A 20,623-nucleotide genomic window follows, 5' to 3' on the forward strand; every position below is an offset into this window, starting at 1 on the left:
ACATACACTAGTGTTGTGTCACTCTGCCTACAATATGTTGTTTCCGTCTCATTCTGTGTATATATCCTTTTCATCTCGTCCCTTTATTTCTGCACTACAAAGTTACATCATGATATGCCAACAAGCCCAATCTCTAACACTACCCAACATTATTTTCTCTCTTTCTGACTTGCCTTCCTATTAAAAGTTTTCAGTGGTAACCCCACAGCTTGAACAGGGCCAGTGTTGATCAGTGTCTAGTTTTGGATCACTAGAAGCAGCAGCTTACAAATGCAGTGTGATTGAAAGTGGTCAGTTGAATATGGTTGCTGTAAATATGACTAGGGGGGGCTACACTTAACTCATTGGCTACACTTGACGCATTGGTTTCCAATATATATTGCATTTTGCATCCTTATTCAGAACACTGTGCATTGTGTCTGTTATTACCTTTCATGTCATCTACAGTAAATCTTTTTTGTATTATATTTACTATTCCAAAAATTTAGACATCTTTCTGGATGCTCTAATTCCTGACCACTTAATTGTCTGAATCCAGGCTGACCTGCCTCACTACAATACTAGCGGTGTCCTTGGCCTGGCCCTTGACAATATCATGTGCGCTCTCAAGCTGAAAAGCCAACCTCTGGAAATGCCTGAGCTCTTTGGCCAGCTGTGCAGCCCCAGCAAAAAGGTACTCTTGTGTCCTGAGTTCCTGCGAGCATAGGCTTTATGTTTCTGCATGTGCTGAACAGCGATGAGAGAGCATTGAGTGAAAAACATGTTTAGGTATTGCCACTGCCTGAAGGATGTTAAGCAATAGCTTGCGCCTTTTTACCACAGCCTCTGCACTGTTCTTGGAACTGTCTCTATCCACTTTTCTTTTACATCTTTTGTTTGCGGGTATGATAATGCGTCTTTTGCTGCATTTCTTGCACAGTTGCTTTAGCTCTTTTCTTACACATTACCAAAAACGGCACAAAGACTCCGAAAACGGAAAGTTGCCGTTACGGTGGCTAAGAACTCGGCCAAGTTTCGTGACTTACTCGCTGAGTTACCGATAATGCTCTGCTGCAGCTGTGTGTGCTGGGAATGGGCCTGCCCCTTGGTCTCGGTGAGCTCCAGCTGCTGGCAGACTGGACCCAAGGCAGCAGCCTCGTAATGCTCACCCCGGGAGCTGGCAGCCCTGCACCGTCGGCAATGAACCTGGCTGTGATGAGAGGGTGCAACGCTAGCATGGTGTCCAAGTGAGTGAAGAGCGGATAGTCGGGCTTGTTGGTTGCACATACTTCAAGGAACAGCGCAAAAAATAACAGGACAATAGAAGAAGACACGCACAGCTCTGACTCTCAACAATTCTATTATGAAAAAACAGCGCACCTCATATACAGTCAAACCCGGGTATATCGAACTCGCCAAAAAACGTTTATTAGTTCGATATATGGCATAATTCGATATAGGCCCGCTATAGAATTTGATGACACAAAGACGCATACCTATAAGAAAAGTACTCCCTACTCTGGAACAAAATAGTCCTGGATTTTCTTCTGTTTCAACGACTTCGCTGCCTGCGACAGCACGCACGCCTCCACGATGTCCAACGAGTCGGAGCAGCCTTCCATATTCACGCAATAGCGCCGGACCAACACAAGTGCACTACATAATCACTTCGGAGGATGTAGGCAACGGGCCATCGTCAATTTCCTTATTGCTGTCGCTTTGGCTCGTGGTCGGCACGACGTCTGCAACGTAGTCCTCATCTTGTAGCTGGCCCATGATGGCGACATCATCGTCCGCACTGACGAACTCGTCGAATGTCGATCCGTACATGGCGGCGACGTCAGACTTCTCACCGCGCTCAACTCGATTTATGATTTCGAGTTTCGCGGCGAACGGCAAAGTCTGCCTCTTTGCAGAAGCCATGACGACAGCGCGCCAAGAAAGTTCACAGAGCGCTAACAGGCAACACCACCAGCACGGACCACGCTGAAAGAGGACTCGAGGAAAAGAGGCAGCAGCAGGCACGCAAGCATAAAGAAAAAATGGTGCTCACTTGTACCGCCTCCGTGCCTCGGAGAAAGCACGACGGCCTCTGATTGGCTGTAAGCGCTGCAAGCAGGCCAGGATCATTTTTTGCAGGGGGGTGTTCGCCTGTGCACAGCCGGGTCTAAACCACTTTTTCTAGGGTGGCGCCGGCAGTTTTCCTCGCCACCGCGAGGAAAAGCCAACTTGCTGGGGCACTTTTGAGGCACATGGAGTTTGATATATCGGTTGTTGTTGCTATTTTCGTTCGATGTAACAGTAAATTTTGCTATATATTCTCAATGTAAATATACCGTGTTTAGAAATTGTTCGATATACGGGATAATTTGATATAAACGGGTTCGATATAGTCGGGCTCGACTGTACAGTCAACGTCCGAATTGTCGGACTCCCTAGGGACAGCGAAATTGACCGAAAAATCAGTCAGTCCAAAAAAATGAATTCACGCTATTTTATTCCACTCAAGTGGTCATATTGCCGCAGCCATGTCCGAAATAGTTTTAATGCCTCCCAGTACACTTATCAGGCATTTTGGTGCATGCCCAAGCACTCGCTAATACATTTGACACCTGCTGCGAACCCCACTTAACTAAGTGCCAACCACCAGTTGAAAATTTGCGTCTCATGATGAGCGTTGCCGATACCAGCAAAATGCGGAAATTACGGCTCTCTCGTATGGGGCGTTTGGAAATAATGACACAGAGCACAAAGGCTGTGGCAGGAGAGTATACGACTCGTCCGACTTTCCCAAATGCTCGTACACACACATGTAAACGATGCGCTACTGTACGAAAATCACCGCCGACACCCAGTATTTGCTGCCGCTGAGGCCGATCATTTTGAGTTATGTGCAGCACATCGCTAACTAAGCTGACGCCGTCGCCACTGGGGTGCTTGCTGTACCGTACGCACGCGTTTGCCATGGAATTGTTCGAGATGCCTACTCCACTCATGACCGCACATGGACACGTCGATGGCGAGCTGCTATTGTTTGTGAAGGCAACGCATCTGTACGGCGCACTAAACGGTTTTGGAAAAAGAGGCAGCGTGAGTAGCGGCGTGGCGCGTTTGGGCTGTCGCCTATTAAAACCGGCAGTATGCCCACAACTGCGCTAGGCAGCATGCACTACCGAGCAGTTAGCAAAAGATGCTTATCATAAAGTTTGGTCAGCGATGAAGTACTGGCGCATTTGTTGCCAGCCGCCATCTTGCCTCCGTGCATTTCCGCTGCTTATCTGTAAAGACATCGCTGCATTGCACTGATAGTGGCCCCTTCGAATTTCTAGTCTGCTTCACTCCACAACATGTAAGCATCGCGGCAAGCTGTCTTTCAGACATTGCTACGGCCGCAAACAGATTGACTCGTGAAAGCGCTGCATGGTTAGAACCTACAAGATGATAGATGTGGCATGAGGTGGGGGCTTCAATTAATGCCGTTTCGGACGGCAATTTGGGCAGAAAGTCCAAAAAGTCAGAGGCTGAAGATTTTCAATGTCTGAACTTTCAAGCATGTCCAAAAAATCGGGCGCCCGAAAAATCAGCAGTTGACTGTATATACTATGTTCACTCAAGATAACCAGTCACAAAGTACTGAAGCACGCAGGATGCCACAGATAGAAAGTGCGCCTTGAGTGAAAATGGCATAGATACGCGTCCCTGGTTCAATCCCGGGTTTCGGCAGCATAAATGTAAGAAAACTATGAGCGAACGCGAGAAACCAGATGTGGTGCCATTTTGATAGATTCCTTCACTACTTCTTCCTCTTCTCTGCAGTCCTAGGCTGTTTTATTTATTATTCTTTTTACTATTACATTTATTAATCTCTTTTTACATATGCAGTGTACTGTTTTTTCACAGTAAGGTTGTTGATAGGCAGTGCTGTGTGCATCTTCTTCTGTTGTCCTGTTGTTTTTTGCACTGTTTCTTCAAGGATCCATGTGAGTGAACTACTAAATTTTTTCAGACCTTCCACAGGACTTGTGAGTCATTATGTCATCAAAATTGTCTTTTGCGCTATTGCATAAACAGTTTCTTTTATCAATAAGAATTGTTGTCTTCAGTTACCCTCTAACTTATTCCTCTTTCATGGTCCATAGATTCCCACGACGGATACAGGATCCCAGTGAAGTGCTGTGGAGATTTGCAGAATGTGTGTGCGAAGGATCCCTTACGTAAGCTTCTCCGTTTATATCACTATCGTATTTTATCGCCCTATCTTCAACATGTGCTTTTATTATGTTTTTAGCTGCAAACCACAGTGCTAATACAGTCAACTGCTGCTTTTTCGGACATGTTTGAAAATGTGGACGCTTTCGTGGCACTGTCACAAGCCACATAGACGTCAATATGTAAGAGCGTCTGAAATTTTGGATGCTGAAAATCTTCGGCGTCTGATTTTTCTCAAATTGTTGGTCCGAAACGGCATTAATTAAAGCCCCCACCTCATGCTACGTCTGTCATCTCGTAGGTCCTAACCAGCACTTTCACGACTCGATCTGTTCGCGGGCATAGCAGTATCCGAAAGTCATCTTTGCAGCAATGCTTATGTTTTGTGGCGTGAAGCTGACCAGAAATTTGAAGGGACCACTATCATGGCGCAGAGGCGTGATGGCGGCTGGCAGCAAACATGCCAGTGTGACTTCATTGCTGACAACACTTTATGATAAGCATCTTTAGCTAACTGCTCGGTAGTGCATGTTGCCTTCATCACTGAAAGCACATTATGATAAGCACCTTTAGCTAACTGCTCGGTAGTGCATGTTGCCTTGATTGCACATTGCTGACAACACTTTATGATAAGCATCTTTAGCTAACTGCTCTGTAGTGCATGTTGCCTTCATTGCTGAAAACACTTTATGTTAACTGTCTTCAGCTAACTGCTTGGTAGTGCATGTTGCCTAGCGCAGTTGTGGCCGTACTGCACGTTTTTATAGGCGACAACCCAAATGCGCCGCACCGTCATTCATGCTGCCTCTTTGTGCGAGACCGCTAAGTGCGCCACACAGACGCGTTTTTCACAAACAAAAGCAGCTAACCATCGCCATGCCCATGTGTGGTCAGGAACGGAGCAGGCATCTCGAACAGTTTCATGGCAAACGCATGCGTATGGTACAGCAAGCACCCCGACATCGACGACGTCAGCTTAGTTGGCGATGTGCTGCACACAACTAGGAACTAGGCTTCACGCGTCAGCAAATGCTGCGTGTCAGCGGAAGTTTTTGTACAGTAGCGCATCGTTTACATGTGTGTGCACATGCATTCAGGAAAGTCGGACGTGTCGTCCGCTGTTCCACCACAGCCTTTGTGTTCTGTGTGATTGTTTCCAAACGCCCCATACAAGGGAGTCGTAATTTCCACATTTTGCTGGTATCGGTGACACTCATCACGAGACGCAAATTTGCAACAGGTGGTTGGCACATAGTTAAGTGGGGTTCGCGGCAGGTTTTAAATGTATGTCCGAGTGCCTGGGCGTGCACCAAAATGCCTGTGAAGTGTACTGGGACACATTAAAACTATTTCGGACATGGCTGTGGCAATTTGACCGCTTGAGTGGAATAAAAAAGCGTGAATTTGTTTTTTCGGACGATTTCGCGGTCCCTAGGGAGTCTGAAAAATCGGACGTTGGCTGTATCTGCATAATTTTGCTTGAGCCAGTAGTAGTCATTCCTCACATGCGCTTGTGTCGTGTGTGGGTTTTGAGCATGCCAATCATTTATTTTGTTCACAGTCACCATTATGTATTAAAGTGGCGAGTGAGGCCATCGCTTGTGTTCTATATGACGGAACACAATCCAGTTGGAAAAAAGAAATGGAACAAAAAAAACGAATAGCAAAAGAAAACTTCTCATTTGGTCTGCCTACCACTTGTCTTGTCCCATCATCTGTGCCATGGAACTGTGGTTGTCACCCTTGCTTATTAACCCTTTGCGGTCCGTTGTCGGGCAGCGCCCAACAACGCAACACGGCCGTAGCGGTCCGCTGTCGGGCCCCGCCCGACAAGGGTGTTCGTGGTTTAAATTTTGCTGTTTTCTCACCGCGAGTCGCGCGCATTTTTTGTATACATGAAGGGCCATCTCTTGAGGAATAAGTGAGCTTTGTTTGTTGAGGTTTTACTTTTTTGACACTAGGGTGCAGCACTATGATCAGCACGGGGCCTAGAGCGTACCCACTCGCGCGCGCGGTTCGCTGAGAAGCATGGCCACGTTTTCACCGCGTGCGTTTTACGGCGGTGCTTTTAGCGAAAGCGAGGATGACTTTAGTGAGGAAGAGAATTACGTGCCTCCACCAGACAGTGATGACAGTGATTCGACAGAAGTGAGTGACGAAGACGACGACGGCGGCGGTGGAAACCTGCAGTAATAACCCTGGCCTGCACACAGGGGAATGCTTTGAGCGGTATCATACGTTGCCCAAATATCACTAAAAGAGTTGCCTGCAGAATGCAGGAGCAAAAATAAATATCCTGTGCATTTCTCTTCCACAGCTTGTGTTTTTATTCGCGGCGCCAGAAACTGGCGAAATAGTTTCGGACCGCTAGAGCCGGAAAGTGGGTAAAAGGTTTTGGACCGCAAAAGGTTAAAAATAACTTCAACAAGTCACTCAATTTGTATACTTTTGTTCAAGTCATCATTGTGGAACCTTGGCGCCTCCATTTTACATTCACTCTTGCAAAGTCTATGATTTGTATGCCTGAGGCATTCTACTAAGGAACCTCTTTTCAGAAAAGGCTGTTGTTGATATTACTCTTGCCTTAACAACCAGAATGTACGTTTCTTCATAAGGATGCCGTTTTCAGTCACCTATCAAATTTCCCAGTCATTTGTTACAGTTTTGAGGCTGGCTTGCATTCGTGCTGTTTGAAACATTGTCGACCATTTTGAGCCTTATTTTGTAGGTGGTTGAGGGAAGTGGAAAATCCATCCCGCCTTGTCTCCCATACCTTTCCGGACATCTTTGGGCCATTTGTTACTTCAACTGGCCTGATTTCTTGCCAAGCTAGAGGGGCACAAACAAGTAAGCTGTTTTTTCTTGTCTTATTCAGTATCGTCACCTGATTTTTTACTGCTCTCTTTCTAAATATTGTGGGGTCTCGAAATGAGCGCTGCTCTCGGAACACACGGACACAGCCACGCTGTCAAGCAACAGAACACGTTTACATTTATAAATAACTAAGAATAAGACAAATAATCTAATACAATGCCTATACAATACACAGAGAGCATAACACACAACAAAACAATATAGCACATACATTGTACCACGAATGTGACGACGCCAACGTCTGACTCACCACAAGGGGCCCGCAGGAAACAAGCGGCGGAATCGTTCCCCATGAGCCTCCCACGAGAGACATCCGTCCACTGCTGCTGCCTAGTGCCAAAGAGAGAATGCACTCTTCCTCACGTGCCGGCGTAGACCCCGCTCCCGTCGGGCAGCGCCACTGCGCCACCACGCGCCCACAGCGCCATCTCTTGCTCGAGGGCGACACTAACTATGATTGATCGACCAGACGCACCCGCCATGCAGTGAAAATGACTTTACAGGGGGTGATAGCATCCCCACAAGATGGCCCTAGCTTAGGCGTTTGCTTCTTTTGTAAAGACTGCACATGCCAAACTTAAAGGAGACTGCAAATATTTTTATGCACCAGAAAATTTTGGACTCTTTAATTTTTGTGTTGAAGTAAGTGAAAACAGACATGTACAGACAGGTGTTTGTTTCAGAATAGGTACTTATGTAAGTAAAAATTTTTATGAGTGTTTGCTCATGAAAATATTTGATACTGAGGTGCGTAATCATTACACAGACTTGCATTCAAGACCTCAAAGGGTGTTATTGGGTCGTGTCAACCTCGTGTGCACCAGCACATTGTCATAGGCATTTAACCATCATTGCAAGGGGCTCAATCTGCTGTGTTGAAGCTCAAATGAATTTGCCAAATTTGCTACTGCTACACACCGGCAGTTGTGTCAGTTTTTTGCGTCTATGTTGTAGCTCTCATGTAGAAATCCTTGGAATGGCGTATATATGTCTTGGTTGTGTAAACGTAGGCTATCGTGTTATTATTGCATTATTTTCTGTTCTGTCATCTTTATGAGATGTCTTAGTCTGTGAAACATACTTGTAATTGCATGCAAAGCCTGTTAACTTCCAGGTTCACAGAATGCTGTTTTAATTTTTTTTTCTTTTGGCAATGACAGTTCCTTTTTTATATTATGAAGTTGTTTATGCATATTTAATGTGAATCCCACTGTAACTCTCTGTATGTTATGTTTATTACTTGACGTAATCCGTACTGAAACTTACAGTATTATTCACATATGTTATAATTATAACTGCAGACATAACTGACTAGCGAAAAAAAAAACACGGACTAGGTAGAGACGACAGACAGGACGATAATTATAATCTCATACGCTCATTTGTATTGTGAACATCGTACGCTGCCAATGTAAGGATCCTCAGGGACCAAGTCAAGCTGCCTAGAGCAGCTTTTAGCTTTCAAGGCCATCCAGAACTTTCCGGTGAAATAAACTTTTGATTTATTGAAATGCTGTACATAACACAGGGCACATTACATAGTACAAACAAACAAACAAACACAAATGGACAAATTTATTTGCACAGTTAAAAGCCAGCTAACTGATTGTGCAATGAATATGCTAGCATAGTGACGGAACATGCAGCAGAATCAAGGAAGTCCAATGCACCATGCCAGACAACCAAACGAGTAATGTTCACCCTTCAAGACATCCACGCACAAGTCTCTTGAACCGGTGAGCATTAGAAGAAACAGCTAGGCGTACAGAGGCCAGTCCCATAAAGCATACTGTTGAATGCACAAACTTACCACACTCAATGTGTGGGTGCAAGCTCTTCTGGCACCCAAGTATCCATGTCATCAGATGGCACCAACGCAGAAACACTCATGCCATCTCGGCATACAGCACATCTAACGGTACTGTCTCCTGTGACTTGTGATGCATGTTGCAAGTGTGGGAAAACCCAAAGGGGTACAAGAGCCATGCAGGGAAACAAAATACTAGGCCCATGGCAATCACGGATAAATCACAAAGCAATGAAAGTGCTTCAGCGTTTTTTTGAAGACACTAATATTTGTGACGAGCATTGAGCTAACTGCATCGAAAGTGTGCGCTATGCTTGTATGTGTGCTCTGTGAAGCCGAGAACTTTTGAACTCAACAAATGCAGGACTGTATATTTATGTATATATAATCTTTGTGTTCCTTAATTTTTTATTTATTTTTGATCCTAACAACCAAGTGGAAAGGGGTAGCCGTCGATAAGAAAGGGTGATAAGTCCTTCATTTATTTTTTATTTTCAGTAAAAAAAATACATGGGATGCGAAAGTCAAGTGTCCCCATAACTGACATTTGGAAAAGGTCACAGTAATGTGCCTTGTGTAGCTCAATCTCTATTGCATTGTTTTAGGCGTTGACTACGTTCCCTCAGTGACGTGTCTGCAAAATGGATTGGCAGCCAGCGATGTGGTCTCCGAAGTGGTTCAGTGGGGAAGACGGCTGGACTTGGGACGCTTTCACCGTTGTGTGGTTGCTGGGACTGAGCCTGATTTGTATCGCGAAGCTCTTCACACTGTGCAGGAACTGGGGAGCAGCTGAAGAACTCTTTGAGCTGTGGTCTTATCGTAACTATTTGGACAAAGAGAAGGAAGCATCATGCATTGCTTGAAAAGATGTGTCATAAAAACACTGAACGCTTCAGCAATTTGTGAGTGTGTCACTCTGTCTAAATTCATTGTGTGCAGATCGTCGTTATGCATGCAAGAGCATATTTTACACGTGCTCGTTGCGCCGAATGTGCACTTCAAATGTGCACTTTGTCAAATGTGCACGAATGTGCACTTTGTCGTTACGGCACGCCTTAAGAGGTCACCAAAGGGAAAAACCATTTTTGTCCTATTACTAAAAAACTCCTTCACACTTACCAAATCACCACACCTGCCGCAATAAGACGCGTGGGAAGCGAGAAAACGCGCAAAAAGAAATTACAGGTGGTGACGCCACCTTGAAATATCTGTATCAAACGACGGAACATCGTAGTCTATTAGATTTTCACGGCGTCTGCTAGGTCCTACGCAGTTCCTAATCGGTAAAAATGAAGTTAATTGTCTTTCGAGGGGGCCATAAACTTAACATAAGAAGCTTCAGGAAATTTCGACAAGCCAAAGTCGCCATAATACGAAAAATACGCTTTGAAATCTCTGTTGTCACGCGTGGAGATTTTGGGCAAAATTTAAAAATGAAACTTTGACCGTGATTTTCTCCGTTATTAATGCATCTGTGTTCGTAAAATTAACGACTTTAGATTTCTGATATTTCAATTGATCGGTATAAGCTGATTCATTGTTTCACTTTCGTGTCGATTTAAATTTCAATACAGAGCGCAATAAAAATAAAGTGAGGAGAGCGTTCTGTTATCTGTCCCCTCTGTTTTTATTGCGCTCCTCATTAAAACCGTACTCATGCTGTAAATCACTTTTCTTCCTATAATATCTGCTACAAAACGCTCTTGATGACACCTATTGTATTAGCAGAAAATTACGTACAGTATACCACTGCCGAACATATGTTCATCGTACCCAGTATGTCCGCTCAAGTGTTTCCACTGTGAGCCAGCCCCTTTTCACAAGAAAGTATCGTAGGTTAAAGTATAGTTGCTAGCGAAGCATGCGCCAAGCATGCATAGATATTTGCCACTTAAAACGCCTTGCGGTCTATTCTATGTTCGGGCAACACCACCTAGATTATTGGCTCAAACCCTGTCAGGCCCGATCTGTGGTCGGGCCGGGCCGGGCCGGGTAGGCGAAAATTTTTCTCGGGTTCGGGCCGGGCCCGGGCCGAAAGTCACGGCTCGTTCAGTGCTCTAGCTCACATATACCGTCATTCCCATGCATCCAACAGCTCACTAGCGCCAGATTTTCCTCTAGGTTGTTCACTATACTCTAGGTAATTGTGACACACTCTATGGCGCCAGAGCTGCTATAGGGCGCTGGTAGCGGTGTTTTTCGCAGCGCCACCTGGGCAGAGTCTGACGTCTATTCATCATTTGAGAATGCTTGCCGAATATGCTCCACCACATCCTTATTCGTCTAGTTACTCCCGTCTCAAGGTTCGACTCCGCGGTTACTACCTGTCCTAAGAATTAAGACATAATATTCCTTTACAGCTTCCAGTGCCTCGCTACCTATCTCAAAGCGCTGTTCTCTTCCAAGACTGTTGCACATTACTTTAGTTTTCTGCATATTAATTTTGAGACCTACCCTTCTGCTTTCCTTGTCCAATTCAGTAATCAGGAGTTGAAATTCTTTCTCTGAGTCAATGCAATGTCATCAGTGAATCGCGGGCTACTGAGGTAATCATTCCTAACTCTTCTCAATCGTAGCCATATATGTATAGTATAGTAATCTGTGGGAAAGGAAAATGAAGGTGAGGATGATGTGAGGGGAAAGGAGGAGGGGAGAGGGTGGAACATAGCACAGCCATGTATAGCAAGGGGTCGGAAGGTAAGTGAGGCTGAGGAGGAGGTTAAAGAGTATAGCATAGCATTGTATAGTGTAATATGGCAAGGGGTGGAAAAGGGAAGTGACGGTGAGTAGTACGGAACGAGGAGGGGAAGGTCCCCATCTCCGCTGTTTCCTCAGTCTTCGCACCACTGCTGCGTAGCTGCCCCAATTTTTCTCTCGTTCTCTCGCCCACAGCAATACAATCACATGGTTTCCATGCATGCCTATTCTGCTAGCGTGTCTAGATAGCCGAGTGATTACAACGCTCGCCTTCTGACCGTGAGTACCTGGATTCGAATCCCGCCTCCCCAAGAAATTTCATTTTGTTTTCTTTTTAACACGAAAGTGTTTTATGCCGGGGTCCACCAAGACTTTCATGACGCATTTCCGTCATGGAAATACGTCAGCAAAATGAACGTCATCAGATGGCAAAGAAAAAAAAACTACAATAAAACAGGAGTCGAACCCGTGACCTCTCGGTCCGCTACGATGGCTGGCGGGCGTTTAGCCCACTGAGCTAAAAAAAAAAAAAGAGCTACCGCCAAACACATAACGGAAGCTACATGAACGTGCTTTTTATCTTTCACATTTTCCTTTCACAGTGCTATTGGATGGATGGATGCTATGAGCGTTCCCTTTATAAGGGGGTGTTGACATGTGTTCCATCAGGCTCGAAAAAAAAAACAAAAAACGCGCCGTTGCTACAACCGTCCCATTCGGCGCGTTTCCAATAGAAGCGTATTTTCGTCAACGCTTTAACACACCGCGAGGTGGTGTCTTTAGCCCAAGCCTCGTCTGGCTGTCACACCACGTTCCCCGCTCGCCCTGTGAAAATTAACGGCCAGGCTTGAGGGAAGACACGACCACGTACGACGCTTTGAAGGAGTGCATATGGAGTATCAGTGTTTATTAGATGCGAAGCATCTTATGGCGGAGCTCAAACCGGTGGTTTGCGGCGTGACCACCCTTACTGCGCATGCGCAAACCCTCTCCACACACCTCCACTCCCCTCTCTGCTACGCCTCTCCACTTCCTCCCTCCACTCCCCCTCTGAATCGCGGACTCGACATGCCGAAACGCTGCTTCGCATCGCCTCATCGTCCCCTTTAGCGGGAGATGGTGCGATTTTTATGTGCTTGTTGATGCCATATTTGCGCGGGATTCACCATATGCGGTGTTCACGTATATGTTCAGAACTTCAGCTACCGCGAAGGTTAAATCATGATCATGGGCGTTAGTGGTCGGCACGGAGATGTGCCACTAGGCGTCAACGTGAGTGCGTCCACATAAAACGGTGCTCTATCTGCCAAACAACAGTAGACATTGTACGAGCTCTCATATACCAATGCATTATAAACAATCAACTACTACTGTGACGACACGTTTCACTTTGACTGAGGGATCAGCCATCCTTTTTCTTCTCCTCCTCTCCACTTTTCTTCTCTCCTCCTGCAGTTTTTACTCCGACACGTTGCTAGGCGACGTTTTTCTGCGAACACCTTACGGCCCAACCTCCGGCTTAAACAGCTGCCCTGTGTTTAGGAAACTTACTCTTATTTCTTTTATTCCCTTCCCCCCAGTGTAGGGTAGCAAACCGGACGCGCGTCTGGCTGACCTCCCTGCCTTTCATTCCTTTCTTTCCTCCTCCTCCTCCAGGTGTTTAGGAAGGTTCGATGACGGGCAATTTGCGCTCTTTCACCGTTGATCACATAGGTATAGGCGCGAACTGTAAACCTCTCGTCGAAGTGAAGGTCACTAACAGCCGACGCAGTTCTTGACCAGCTAGTGGTTTATTAGCTCGCAGACTGGAACGTTCCCAGGCCTGGCGACATGCGTCATCTGCGGGAACTGCGAAAAAAAAGAAGCCCTCTTTTTAATCTGGATGAGTCGTATCCTGCATAGTGCATCCAGGAGACAAACAAGGTCTATGTTGTTTTGCCATCACGTAGTGTCAGCACACAAAAATTCACCGACTTTTACGATCCTGCCTAATGCGAGTTCTGAGCGCAGCTGTTTACGTGTTTTAGTTTTGCGATAAGTTGAGGCACGACTGCCTGGCTAACCGGGAGACCGCGGAAGGCAGCGCGCGGGCGCGTTCCAAAACAGCCGCCGCAGACAGGCCTCCGTTCATGCAGCGCTTTATTTCCATATATGGTATCGGTGGACGCCCTCGCCGCATATTTTAGTGATGACGTCATCGGGGACCGCACACGGCGCTCAGTAGTGTGGGGCCGCGGGTGGCCGCCGCGGAACCTGTCGTCTCGCCACTGTCGTTCCCTCCTCCTCGCGCTCTCCTCGCTATCGCCGTCTCTCATCCCCCGCTGCGCTCTGCGATCGCTCTCTTTCGTCCTCGTTCGCGCTGTCGGTTACGACGACGCCGCTCAACGCAGGAGCGGGCGCCTAAGAGCTGTGCTCTAAAACAACAAACTCGCGCCCGAGCCGCCAGGCACAAACAGAAGCCGAGCAGGCGAAGAAACTGTTCACAACGCGCGCATAGCCGGAGAGAATGAACAAGACAACATCGTTCTGCCTCTATTTCATAAAAAAGTTCGTATTTCAGATTTGTTTGCATAACTGTGCAACAAGCTTGCGAGTTAGTGGGACCTCTGCGACAAAACAATTGGTAAATAATGCGCGAAGTACCATTTGCCGAGTGCGTGGCCCTTCTCTTTTGTTACTTGATTAGTGCCCACAGAACACCTGCAACTAATGCCCGTACACTACTCGTTATGATAATTGACAGCCTCAGTGACGATGTCCAGTTTATGTATACGCCAATTTTGTACGGCATATATTCTCAGTAACATTAAAAGGAAGACACCAGACTTATGTCGATCAATTGAAAGCACATCGCTTAACTCTGGGAGGTGCCGATAAAATTTCGGAGCCGTGGGACATTGTTATCCAGGTTGGTGTACGCCAGGTACGCCAGGATGAGGTGATCACTTGAGTTTGATTTGCATGGATATATTTCGAGACTATGGCCTGCCATCTGCATTCTATAACGCCGTAGGCTGCTTAACAGCACAGTCTTTCAACTTTGAAGAAAATCATGGGCGTGAACATACCTTGGTGTCTTGCACCTGTTGGGGAGTATAGTGGAGACGAGCTGGTTTCCTACTGCAACAGTCGGATATCGTGTTGGCTCTCGGATGGGTTCCCACCCTATAATCACAGTGTTGGGCTTGTCATTCTCAAGGCTAATTATCGAGCAATGCCTTTTCAGCAAATATTGTTTTAATGCTGCTGCATTTGTCCATCCTAAATCTTCACAAACGATCTTTGTTTAAATGCAAAGCGTATCTATCTATCTATCTATCTATCTATCTATCTATCTATCTATCTATCTATCTATCTATCTATCTATCTATCTATCTATCTATCTATCTATCTATCTATCGTTTGTTGCTTTGCTATAAAATTAGCCAGCACTACGCCAAGTTAAGTGGCGATCACGAGAGTAACGAGAGCACCCAGCCGTAGGCGGCTAGCTAGCTAGCCCCCCCCCCCCCCCCCTAGGTGATTGGGGGGGGAAGGCTAGGCGTGGTCCCAATCATAATTGGGACCATGCCTGTTTCTTGACTGGCTCGTACGTGTGCAGTGTCGTTTACTTTCTTGCTTTTCTTTTCTTTTTTGTATATTTTTTGTTCATGTTTTTCACTACTTGTACAATGTAAAGTGCTTAGGCTCCTCTACCACTTGGAGCCTATTCACAAGGAGCGGGCGGAGATGAAAGGCGGTATGCCGACCCATTAAGGGGACACTCTTCCCTCAGGTGCGTCATCCTGCCCTCCGCGACAACAATTTTGGGTGGCCCTGCGCCCGACGCGAACCGACAAACACCTTCAACGACTTCATGCCATACACTGTTAGCGTTCTTTTATTTTATTTTTATTTTGTTCCCCCTCGCCTCGCTTTCTGACTTCGTCGGTGTTCTCCTCTCCTTTTTTTCTCTTTTTTTCTTTTTTTCTCGTTATCTAATTCCCCCACTCTCTGAAATGTCCTAAGGCGAGAGGGACGTGGCAGGAAGCAAGATCGAACTTCGACGTCAGTTTTAACTCATCCCCGAGGAAGGCCCCCCCCCCCCGAAACTGTTGGGAAATAAATATTTATATCACTGTTGACAACGCCTCCGTTGCATTATACGCGCGTATATATATATATATATATATATATATATATATATATATATATATATATATATATATATATATATATATATATAAGGGAAGAGAAGACACACAACTAAGCGGTTGTCTTATTTTTATTTGCCAACGGTTTCGACCGGAGGACCGGTCTTCGTCATGGCATATGAGCAAATAATATATATATATATATATATATATATATATATATATATATATATATATATATATATATATATATATATATATATACCGGGGGTGTCCCAGCTATCTTTAGTCAAGGTTAAAAATACAGTATTAGAGGCAGGCGAGTGAAATCAGTTGCATATTGCTGACAGCCACCTTGCGCACTACAGACATTTTTTTGTTTTGTAATTAATTGTTTTGTTAATTAGGCATATTTAACTAAACTGCTAAATATTGATTGAGGCAAGAAGTAGGATTTGCAAAGTTCGAGAGCGTGTTCACAAACCCCCATTGCATTATTTGCAATATAGAAAGTCTCGCGTGTACCATTTTTTCCAAGCTGCAAAGAATGCCTGCGAAATACAAAAAAAAAAATCCACGTGACTAGCGCACTCGCGCGCCGTGATCGTGCTGCTCTCAGCCGTGGTAGCCACCATAGGCACCGTGCATACGTTAGGAGCCGCCACAGTCGCGCGCGGCCTCCAGCGCCACAGCGGCCATGGCAGCAAACTTGACGGGATATGGGAGCAGACGACGCAAGCGGCAGCAAGCCGCTGCGCCGTGTTCTGCTGCTTCGCTCGACGCGTTTTCGTTTCCGCTCGCTTTCAAACGACGTTAAATTGTTAGCAGCTGCCACAGACCCTTCATGTTAGAGGGTATGCTTCTTTTCGCCAGACCTCGTGCACCCTCGGGGGAACGCGGCAGCATAAAATGCACGAGCAAGGGAAGACGACACGGAGGCTACGAGCTCGTTGAGCGAAACTGCGCGCCGCTTCGTTCACTAAACGATCACAGCTTGTCACCCTCAGGCTAACGTGGCAGCAGACTTGGCGGCTGCTTGAAAGAGACGACAACACCGGCGATTGCATTGCGTTCACTGCGCCGATTTCAACCAGTGCAGCCGAGCGGTCGTCACAGAGGCTGTTAGCTAGCCATGACACTGCAAAGCGTGTCAATTATTATTACATTTGGGTTCAGAGAGCTACGTGCTATAGATGGTTTCTTCCGAGGAGCTAATCTAAATAAGGGCAGAGAGCTTCTCGATCGAAGCGAGGCTGGCGAGGCATGTTCACGGCTTCGTGGAAGAGACGTTGCACGGCGGATCGTCAGTCACGGGGAAGTGCGCACCACAGATGCGAATGAACGCGCCGGGAAGATCCGTGAAAATCGAGGTATGTCGCATAAGTTTGCTTTTTCTTAGTTACAGGTCATGTAATGTTTTCTTATCACTTAAGGCAGGGACATCCGTGCGGCCAACTGGGAGTGCCGTGCCGGAGTCGCAGGAAAGTATAAAACCGCCGCGGCAGTTCCATTGTGCCTGAATAAATTTACTTGCGCATCGAAGACAAGCAAACCGCGATCATGGGGCTTGCCTTTAATTAAAAACGTCTACCCGAAATACTTAACTGTGGCAATCACAAAAAAAAAAGAAAGAAAGTGAGCGAGTTTTTTTTTTCTTCTCTCCTTTTGTCAGCTTCATTACAAATAATCTGGAGGAACTTCTGCCTCTACAGTTAGGACAAAGAGCATCGACGTCGAGCACGTGCTGAGGTTTTTCGGCAGCACTGAGTGCACTTTGTCTGACGTGCTCCGGGCAGAGGCTAGCGACGCGGCATCGCAGTCCCACCTCATGCTCCTTCCTGCCTCTACTCAAGCGCTGAACTTGTTTGTTTTGAAACGGATTATTTGCTCATCTTTATGTAGGCTCTCAGGCAAGCTGCTAGCTGCTGAGTGAGCAGTATGTCGAAGTGCCACATCAGGAAGTGGCCGAACTGTCAGCACGCATGTTATTAAACAGAAATGCTTCGGCAAATGAGCGTTTCTGCATAATTACTGCGACAAAGGTGTGAAGTAATACCTTTTGACACTTCGTCTTGGCAATGAGTCTGCTCTGCGATGTACATTTAGTGCACTTATTTAGGCGGGCACATTTTTTTTCTTTTTTGTGTCTCCAAGGCGCACAGGGTAATTGACATGCTAGGCAAACGTGCAGATTGCGTATGGTATCTGATTGGAAACCAGTAAAATCGCGTACCTGGAGAATTTCTGTAGGTGTTACTGCACCCAACAACGCAGCAATTATTCTTAGAGTTTGGCATAACCGACACAAAACGAACAGCCCGCGAGAAGGCCGCGCGCCGTCATCGCGGAACCGTTGAGCGAGCAGGGCGGGCGGGTGAGAGTATCCCGTCAAGTCTGCGCTTGTTGCCGCTAGGGGCGGCTTCATTGGCGGCGGAGTTACGTCTGCACGGAGCCTATAGCTGTGGTTTGACCGAACGAAATCAGCTGCGGCCGCGACTCGCCGGCTCCGTTGCAGCAGTAGGCCGATAAGTTGGCGGTTGTTGCTTGGCCCGCGTCAGCCAGTTGGCGCGCGGGACGGTGCAAGTAGCCACCCTAGTGCAAGTGCGTTGTAGCGAGCGCGGGCCAAGAAACCAGAAGACTTCATTGACATCATTTCCGCCACGGAAGTAACGTCATTAAAGGGGTGGTGCCACCAAATTTGTGGCTTGAGCGTTCTTTGCTAAGCATGATACATGCACCGATATTCATGTATTCTCGCTAAATAATTTAATATCGCCTTTTTATGTGGACAACCTTCGGCTTCGGTTTCTGGGCGCCGAGGATCGGCAGTGACGTAGCAGTGTCAAGGAGGATACATAGTATCCTCCTTGAGCAGTGTAGGGTGCTTGGTCACGTGACCACACAAGGCTGTGGCGCACTTAGCCAGGAAGCGATCGAAACTCAGCGAGTGATGCAGCAACCATAGGCGGAGAGTTTTCATTTTACCGGAGGGGGCGGAAGCCCGACTTGCTCTTCCAGATTTGTCTCTCACTCCCCCATCTATATATATATATAGAGAGAGAGAGAGAGAAAGAGAGAGGAGGGCGTCCAACTTCCAAATTAAAGAATTTAATATACTTTAGTCTCTTAAGTGCCGACACCGCGATATCGTTATGAAGATCTGTAAGTGGGAGACTCCAGATTCCAGTTTTTCAATTTACACCAAGACATCGATCCACCTCGTAACTCTTGGCTCAAAGCGAAAAAAAGGCCGTATAGGCTACTACTCGTTGACTGCATCGCATAAAATCGATTTCCACAATGCGTGGGATCTGCCAAATTTTTTTTAGGAGCGGAGCTCCTTATAGCATCACCTGGTCGGTCGTCGCTCCATCCGGCGTGTCCCCGCCGTCGCGTCTCCCGTATCATTCAATAGATGGCGCTGTCCCATAGAGATGCATGCAAACTGCAGTTGGGTGACGATATACCAGATGGCGCTGTCCCATAGAGATAGGAAAAAAATAAAATAAAAATAATAATAAATAAAGAAATAAAAAATACAAGAAAATGAAAAAAAGAAGTAAAAAGGAAAAATAATCAAAGCGGCGTATCGGTTTGATTACTGCTGGGCGAAACCACTGAACATATCACGGTGTAACCATGATTGCTTCAGGGCTTCGCCCAAGCTCTTCATCATTCACCCGTGGATATGCTGTAATTTTTTATTAACAGGCTTTACTTTGTTAAAACATACACCAGACAGGCGAGAGTATGCTACGCTCGCACGGGAAGCTTTAATTATGCCAATGAATTCAATTCAAGATGGCCGTAAGTAATACTCAGATGGTAGCAAATACCATTTGCTACCACTACACCTTGTGCGAAGCTGCGGTTACGAATCTTTCCGCTAAAGGTTGTTTTCTGGACGAGCAATTGAGTTGCGCCTTGGTGACCGAACTTGCAGTAAAACCCTTTACTGATAAATAAAAAAAAATGCTTACCATCTTTTCTCGGCACTTTTATAGGCAGGCATGTCGAAGGTATTCCCATTTGTAGACAACCAGGAAATTACCCGTTTTTTATTGGCGAGTAAGTTTGTGCGAAATCATTCACTGACTGACTGTATCGGGATTGCTTTGTATTCTCAGTAGCATTATAGAACGTTTATAGAATAGCATTATAGTAACGTTTATAGAACGTGCGCGCCGCGTAAAGGCCACAAGCGGAGCGCGAAGTTGCCGTTTCCCCAGGCGCCCTCTTTTCAAACAGAGGCCGGTTCTCACTCTCGTCGGTGGGCGGGGCGTCTGTCAGTTTACGTCGCGGATCTGTCAGTTTACGTCGCAAGAGACATAGCATGCTCATTGGCCGATAGCCGACGTAAATCGAGAGCGGCGTTCGGATCAGATGCGCTTCTTGCCGCGGGGTGCCGCCATTTGCCAGCGCCGCACTCCTCAGTACACGGTAGCCGCACTCGCGCAAGCGAATCACAGCGGGAGAGCGATCGCGTTTCATGACGCGCACTGACGTAACTTCTTTCCCCCGTGTCATCCCTCCCTGTCTAGTGCGCTCGTCGGCATGAGAAAAGAGAGAAAGCGCTGGGAGCGTGCGCCAAACCCCCGTAACTCCGCTGATTCTTGACGGATTCGAGAAATTTTTGCGGCAATCGATTCGGGAGGCAGTAAACTCCGATACTAAGGTCATTAGATCATTACTTGGAAAAGTGGTTCATGACCCCTTTAAGGCCTGACCACACGTATGCGTTGCAGCGTGTCAGCGCGTGACCTTTTGATGCGACGCCGCGCCCTCTCCCTATGAAGAGAGAGGGCGCGCGCCTACGCGAAGCTGCGCGCCCTTTCCCTCCACAGGGAGAGGGCGCGGCGACGCGCCGAAATTCCACGCGCTGACACGCTGCAACGCGTACGTGTGGTCAGGCCTTTACGTCCGT

At 46.6% G+C, this 20,623-nt stretch overlaps 1 protein-coding gene across 1 annotated transcript in view; it reads left to right on the top strand.

Moving 5' to 3' along the window:
* The window catches only part of LOC119387038 (protein misato), a 52,883-nt gene extending 43,220 nt beyond the window's left edge, over positions 1 to 9,663 (top strand). The window contains exons 6-10 of the mRNA XM_037654339.2: positions 539 to 673; positions 1,057 to 1,226; positions 4,119 to 4,193; positions 6,917 to 7,035; positions 9,475 to 9,663. Of these exons, the coding sequence (XP_037510267.1) occupies positions 539 to 673; positions 1,057 to 1,226; positions 4,119 to 4,193; positions 6,917 to 7,035; positions 9,475 to 9,662 (687 nt within the window). The 3' untranslated portion in view covers position 9,663. The remainder of the gene's footprint in view (positions 1 to 538; positions 674 to 1,056; positions 1,227 to 4,118; positions 4,194 to 6,916; positions 7,036 to 9,474) is intronic.
* Positions 9,664 to 20,623: the final 10,960 nt, after the last annotated feature.

The sequence above is a fragment of the Rhipicephalus sanguineus genome, chromosome 3 (genome assembly GCF_013339695.2).
Source record: "Rhipicephalus sanguineus isolate Rsan-2018 chromosome 3, BIME_Rsan_1.4, whole genome shotgun sequence".
In the NCBI taxonomy this organism is placed as follows: Eukaryota; Metazoa; Arthropoda; class Arachnida; order Ixodida; family Ixodidae; genus Rhipicephalus; species Rhipicephalus sanguineus.